This window comes from Merops nubicus, unplaced genomic scaffold (assembly GCF_000691845.1).
Source record: "Merops nubicus isolate BGI_N331 unplaced genomic scaffold, ASM69184v1 scaffold6495, whole genome shotgun sequence".
Lineage (NCBI taxonomy): Eukaryota > Metazoa > Chordata > Aves > Coraciiformes > Meropidae > Merops > Merops nubicus.
Genome location: NW_008610166.1, coordinates 75,154 through 82,682, shown reverse-complemented (window position 1 = coordinate 82,682; position 7,529 = coordinate 75,154). Strand labels below are relative to the sequence as shown.

The window sequence follows — 7,529 nt, the reverse complement described above, 5'->3', positions numbered from 1 at the left end:
GGGGCACCAGGTGAAGGGCTGCCCGCGGCTAACGGGGCTTCTCCCCCTCCCCTCGCTTGCAGGAACGCGCTGATGTTCAATAACGAACTCATGGCTGACGTTCACTTCATCGTGGGCCCGCCAGGGGCGTCCAAGAAAGTTCCTGCCCATAAGGTTTGTGCAGATAATTTTTGGCTTTCTAATACTGCTGCGCGCATCGCCTTCTCCCTCTGCCTCGCCACTAGGTTCTGCTTTTTTTTTTTTTTTTTTCCTCTAATTCCTCACAGCTCTCATCTAATCCCAGAAGTAATTCGCATACGCTGCAATTAAAAGGACCCGTGTAAGGCAGCCCTTCTGCCGCCACTGCAGCTTTTAACTTTCCCTAACGCAGCTCTTATCAAAGGCCAGCACACTCGCCTATTACCCGTACACATTACTGAGGTTTCTCTCTCTCTATTTTCCAGTACGTTTTGGCAGTTGGTAGCTCTGTCTTCTATGCCATGTTTTATGGCGATCTCGCAGAGGTCAAATCTGAAATCCATATACCAGATGTGGAACCTGCAGCCTTTCTAATCCTATTAAAGTAAGTGGCCACTACAAGTCTACTAATTACGTGGACAGAATCAAAGTAGCTTATAAAATATACATCTCCTAATGAGCATTGTGCAATACACGCTTATTACTGTTTACTTAATGTGCTGACAAATCCCGAATGTCAGATTCGCTGCCAGCAAAGATGGCTATAGATCAATCTTTCACGGCCTATTTTTTTCTCCTCCTGTCTAGATACATGTATAGTGACGAAATAGACCTGGAAGCTGACACAGTTCTGGCTACGCTGTACGCCGCCAAGAAGTACATTGTGCCGGCCCTGGCAAAGGCTTGTGTCAATTTTCTGGAGACCAGTTTAGAAGCAAAGAACGCTTGTGTCCTGCTCTCTCAGAGCAGGCTCTTCGAGGAGCCAGAGCTGACGCAGCGCTGCTGGGAAGTGATTGATGCTCAAGCAGAAATGGCACTGAAGTCAGAGGGCTTCTGTGAAATAGACCAACAAACACTAGAGATCATTGTAACCCGGGAGGCACTCAACACCAAGGAAGTGGTAGTTTTCGAGGCCGTTCTCAACTGGGCAGAGGCCGAATGCAAAAGGCAAGGGCTGCCCGCTACGCCGCGCAACAAGAGGAACGTGTTAGGAAAAGCTTTGTACTTGGTGCGGATTCCAACCATGACTTTGGAAGAGTTTGCCAACGGAGCTGCCCAGTCCGACATCCTCACCCTCGAGGAAACTCACAACATATTCCTGTGGTACACGGCCGCAAACAAACCCAAGCTGGAGTTCCCGCTGACTAAGAGGAAAGGACTCGTCCCGCAGCGGTGCCACCGGTTCCAGTCGTCGGCGTACCGCAGCAACCAGTGGCGGTACCGCGGGCGCTGCGACAGCATCCAGTTTGCCGTGGACAAACGGATATTTATAGCGGGGCTGGGGCTGTACGGGTCGAGCTGCGGCAAGGCCGAGTACAGCGTCAAAATCGAACTGAAGCGCCTGGGAGCTGTCCTGGCGCAGAACCTGACCAAGTTCACCTCCGACGGCTCCAGTAACACTTTCTCTGTGTGGTTTGAACACCCCGTGCAGGTTGAGCAAGACACGTTTTACAATGTAAGTGCTATTCTTGATGGTAACGAACTCAGTTACTTTGGGCAAGAGGGAATGACTGAAGTGCAGTGTGGGAAAGTGACGTTCCAGTTCCAGTGCTCCTCGGACAGTACTAACGGAACTGGAGTACAAGGAGGACAAATACCTGAGCTCATTTTCTATGCATGATGCATTTCACCCTGATTGTATTCCAATAGTGCAGGGATGCACATTAAGGGATTTTTCAGTTTTACTACAAACTGCAGCAGTATGGAATGTTACGCTATTTACCTATCTGCTATGTCGGCTATACAAATAAGTGAAGGAATGCTCTTGAATTTAATCTTATTTTATTTATTCATAAGCTATTTGACTTAATTATTAAGACTGCAACAAGCAGAGAAATGTTAAATTTCGCACATTATGTGCATTTATTTTGTATATAGATAACTAACTTGCAGACTGCAGCTGACTTAAACAGAATGTTCTAAACTAGAGCAGTTCACGAATCTGTGAAATATAAAATGTTTTTACTTGCCCTAAATCCTGTGTACTTGATCATTGCTGATCCTATGGGCTTGTGTCTGTTAATTAACCTACAGTACAATTAAGAGGGGTGATGATACTGTAGTCTGTACCCTGTGTGGGTCTGCAAAGGGCATTGCCTATCACCACAAACATGAAGGTTCCCTTGCCTGGTAACTGAGTCTATCCATCAGCAGCCTTTACTTTCTCTCACGAAAAAGGAAGCTGACAGATGCAGAGACTGAGGATTTTATCCCATGTTGCCTAAGCTGAAGATGGACAAACTACGAGTGTAATCAAAGTTGATCAAAATCATACTGTGGTTCTATTTGAAAGCTTCTAGTGCCCGTTCACATGCATCATCTGCGTTAACCTCCAGCCTGCCCAGCAAACAGCAACACTGACACTTGTACCTGTCAAACTGCACGCTGCTTAAACAGCTAGAGTCAAGACAGAGATGAAGCTTAATGCAGTGACAGGTTTCATCACAGATTTAGCCCAGAGCTGTAATACTGGCAGCCACTATCTAAATACACATCCCATCCTTGTTTTTAGGAGTGGATATTGGAGAAATCCTTCCAATATCGTCTTTTAAGTTCACTCAACATAGCTAATTAGAAATAAGCCACCTTAAAGGCTGCTGGATCTTTCCTTCCCCCCCTTTTTTTTTCTAAAAACATAGTCCCATCCACCATCAGCAGTCATCTTTATGGCTATTACCCTTAACTTCTCTTTTCTCAAGTGCCTGACAATCATTACAGACAAGCCAATTAGAAACACTGGTTTTTGTAAATCTCTCTTCTCGTGACCTTGGAAAGAATACTCAAACAGCAGTCTAAACCAGTACTTTTCTCCACGTATAACGAGTACTTCTACATTTAATACAGAAGGTTTTTTGGTTTGTCTTTTTCTAAGCTGCATTAATTTTCACCTTGAAACTAAGTTGCAATATGAGCCTTTTCTCTCTTTAAAAAAAAAGTCACAAAAAACAAGGCAGTAACTGAATTACTCAAAACAAGAACTTTTTCCCCAGACATGGAGCTATGCTACCAAAGCCAGCACACCAGGATGGCTGATAGCTGGGTGCTGCCACACACTACCTGGATGCTGTTGTGCCAATGCCCAGGAGGTGAGCTGCCTGTCCTCCCACTGCAAAGGCAGGCAGTTATGTGCCCAGCTGAGTACATCTGAAGGGATGTGCTTGAACACAAAGGCATCTGATTCTCAGTGCAGATTAAGAAGAGTGGGAGTGAGAGTGGGTAAAGATACAGGAAGAAAATTCCTGCACAGAGGTGGGCAACAGTCTCAAGACCTCTCTATAAACATGCTCTTTTAACTGGAATTGGCATGAATTCCCTTGGCTTAAAAGGCACAGCACAGACAATAGCTTTTTTAGCCTTTTGACAAGTTAAAGCCCACCTTTCTATCATTGTTAGAATTTCAGTGATGACTTTCTCATTAAATGTTACTCATCTGCTTGGAAAAAGTTGCTCTCCATTTTCCATGGAGCCACTTCTATTTCAAGCACTGAATGCCTCAGCTAGAGGTGATGCAGAGATAGTAAATTTGGCAAATACGTATCAAATGTTGCATCTCTTTGGAACTGAAGTGTAGCAGGCCTGTGCAAGCTTGTGGATGCACACAAATTTGTTTTACATCAGCCCATCATCCTAGTATAGGCTAAACTACTCTTGGAAAAAGCAAAAAAGTTATTTGTAAAGGAAAATAGCAACTAGCTCCCAAAACCCTTGTACATAAAGACCAGGCTCTCATAATCAGCAGTTTTTCTGCCTGGATAGATCCCAGCTTCATTTTTAAGCTATCACTTTGGTACTCAGCACACAATTCTATGTATATATTTATGCACATAAATACACATTCTTGTCAAGTAACCATGCAGTAAATACACTTAAATAATCAAAAGGCAACTTATAAAAAAAAAAATACCTATGGCTGGAGCATTTATGCAGAGTTCTCTGGCCAACAGAAGGAAAGTTTTTCCCAGGACATAGACATTCACCTATTAGAAAACAAAAAAACAAAACAACAAAACATTATTTAAACCTTAAGCCACAATTGTTTTTAATAGGACATTTATTTTTTTTGTTGTCACCAACTAAAAAAAAAAAAAAAACTTTTGAAATATTAACCCACTTTAAAAAAAAAGCCTCACTGTAAGCAATACCAGCAATGTTCATAGGAATAGAATAATGCTCGGTGCTTGTCAAAAGCTGCACAAATTAGCATTGTAAAATCAAAATTTATACTGTATAACAGTTTTATACTGAAAAAAATTTATAAGTTGTTCATCATGTTCTTCAGTGGGCTCAGTGTTGCTCCATAGTACCTGGACAATTTTTCAGTTGTCATCTAACATCGTAAAGCATTAAGTAGACTTTAATGTAATATCAGTATATATAAAGTTTCATTAATTTTGTAATGTAACAAAACCTTAGCAAATACAAGTTAGTGCAAATTTCACCTCTGCAGGATCGTGTGGAGTGGGATAATTAAGGTATTGCACAAGAACACACCAAACTTTTGCATCAAAGCAAGGAGTGGTGCTACATTCCCTGAGGGTTGTCATTTCTTACTGTTTGGACACTGCCACAGATCACACTACATTAGAGAAAGATAAATAAATACATTCAGAAAAAAAAAAACCAAACCACAGTAAACCTGCTAAGAAGCCAGGGCCAGAACCCTGCTCCCCTCCCCTCCTTCATTGCTGCGTGCACTCAGGAGGATGTAAACTGAGGGGAGGAGTTACTCTTCATACTCTGATTTGCCATTTATAGCATAGGCAGCTACATTTGTGTTTTAGAAGTCTGAGGAAGTTTTCTTTCGCTATCTTAAGATGTGTTTTTGTGGTCAGCAAGAAAGGCAGGATATACTTCAGTTCCCAATCAGCCCCAAAGGTTCCCACGAAGCTCCATGAACACCTTGCTCCCCTAAGGCGTATGTAAAGGTCAAAGTTAGTATAAAGCACTCCATCCTCCTACACAAACAAATAGGTTTGGTTTGGTTTGGTTTTTTAAAAGGATAGAATGTTTGGACTCAATGTTCTTAAAGGTCTTTTCCAACCTAAACGATTCTATGATTCTGTGCACTCCACTGCTTTTAGGTAACAGAACTGCCCCTCTCTTTCACATGCTGGAGTAGTGAAGGTGTTTACTTAGCAGCCAGTTACACAACTGAGTTGATTATGGTACAAGCCTATGGGAATAAAAAATCTTCTAAGTATATTCTCTTTCAGTTTCACAAAAGAGCTTCACCAGCATCAGTTTAAAAGCAAGCCTTCCTTCTCAAGGAAGCTAGCAAATATATAGATAGGTTTAAACAAACAAGCACAACAATTCTGACATTTTCACCTAGCACTTCAAAACTATTTTATGTGAAAATGATCTTAATGTGATTTTTTTTCTCAAATTAAAAAAAAAAAAAAAATGAGAACTTCAAAAAATGACTGCACAGTCAAGTGTAGATGATATGATGGTAACTCATTCCATATTTAGTGGAAAATGTTGAATATATTCCCTGTTGTATCTGACCAGTGGTTGGACTGGCCTAGAAGACACAAAAGAATAGTCCTAGATTTTACTGTCCTCTTTTTCCTGAAATAACCAGGTAACACAGAAATACTATTGTATGGGAATGAAGTGAAAAAAATATACCCTTTGAATAATGAGCATATTTCTTGGGAAAGAAGTTACCAATAATGTATACTGAAAAATAAGGACCTGCTCAACCTGGCAATTCATAGTGGAGTTTGTGAGCATGTGAGTTTCTGTAAGCCAGAGACAGAACAGACATTACTACAGCAAAGTATCTACTGTGTTTCAGTTGGCTGTAGATGCTCTCAATTCACTGCAAGCTTGGAATGGCTTGTTTTGATGTTTTGTCTAAAAAATATTAACAAAGTGGGGGTTTGGCTGTAGTTTCAGCCTTCGAAGTTGGCTGACCAAGTTGCTATAATTCTTAAGCCTCATCACTTAAATTTTGTTCTGCAAGGACGATTTCACTGCACAAATCAATAAAGTTATTTCAGTGGAGCCAAGTACATATGATGTTTCCATCAGAGGCTTCACACACTTATCTAGTTCTTCATTTTAATTTAGAGAGAAAGCAACCTCAAATTCAGAGAAGTATTTCTCCTGGCTTTTTCTGTTACAGCATCCAAATACTTGATGTTTGCCCCCATCAAACCATGTCATTCTCTAAGAAACTCCTCCCAAGCAAACTTTCCACACATGCACTCATCACAGAGCAACTAAATATGAAGAGGCATAAAGAAGCAGGTTTTTTCAGTGAAGTTCCAACAATCAAAGCAGGTGCCAAACTAAATCTAAAGCAAAGACAAATGCATAATAAAATTGCTCAATGGCTGCTTATCCTCCTCTTCTTGGCCTAACTACAAGTCTCCAGATCCATGGTCTATTTGAGAAGTAATGTACTCAAATCTAACCTGCTTTTCCACTTCATCCACATCATCAGTGTTTTATGACCAACTTCTACCTGTAGGCAGTGTATTTACACAAGATAATAAATTCAAACAGAAATGGTACATCAGGGAATTTCTTTCTTTTGATCACAGAAACATTTCTTTGCAGTTTCTGGTTACTACCAGTTTAGAAAGAAAGCATAACATACAGTGGCTTGCATACTCTCATATTGTTTTCGTCATGAAGCTCACACATTTTTAATGCCAGCATGAAGTCACAAAAAGAATAGTGAATATATAATTGCTTCCAGTTTTCCTGGCAAACAAGTAGGAAAAGAGACTTCAGGCCTTCTCAAACAATATGCTTCTCATCTTTAAAAGTTATCAGATATTCACAGGTTCTGGGGTATTTCCCAAAGATAGGAAATTAAAGATGGCACAAAGCTCACCCAGAAATCTGTAATGGCACTGAACGGCTGAAACATGTTATTTAAAAACTTTGTGGTTTAGCAGAAAGAGGCTCTTTCACTAAAAAATTATGCCACTGTCACTAATTTCAACTATTGCTCGCACACACACATCCTGTGACAGATGAGATATAATATACAGTAGGTATATAGATAGTCTTTCTTTACTCTCATCATTTCTATGGGTTTTTGCACTCCATTAAGCTTAGAAAATTAAGAGAATTCATTTAGAGGACTACTTTAATTTCTAGTTCATTCTTCATTAAGAACTTCTTATAAAAATTCATATACTCCAATCCATCAAAAGCTTAATGCTCCAGATTTAGAACCATAAGACATTTGCATTCATAAAACCTAATTTTATATGAGCCCTTAGAATGGTGAACAAACAAAAATGCCCTTCTAAAAGGATGTTTCTGGCTTAGACTTCAAATTAGTGCAGCTTTAAAGCTTACCACATCAACTTTGGCCTCTTTCTCCCCTTCTT

General features: G+C 40.4%; 1 protein-coding gene across 1 annotated transcript; it reads left to right on the top strand.

The window, feature by feature from the left end:
• Positions 1-66: 66 nt before the first annotated feature.
• On the top strand, positions 67-2,153 carry BTBD6 (BTB (POZ) domain containing 6). The gene is made up of 3 exons (XM_008940803.1): positions 67-153; positions 444-562; positions 766-2,153. The coding sequence occupies exons 1-3, from the start codon at positions 73-75 to the stop codon at positions 1,796-1,798; spliced, it is 1,233 nt and encodes a 410-aa protein (XP_008939051.1). The 5' UTR covers positions 67-72; the 3' UTR covers positions 1,799-2,153.
• Positions 2,154-7,529: the final 5,376 nt, after the last annotated feature.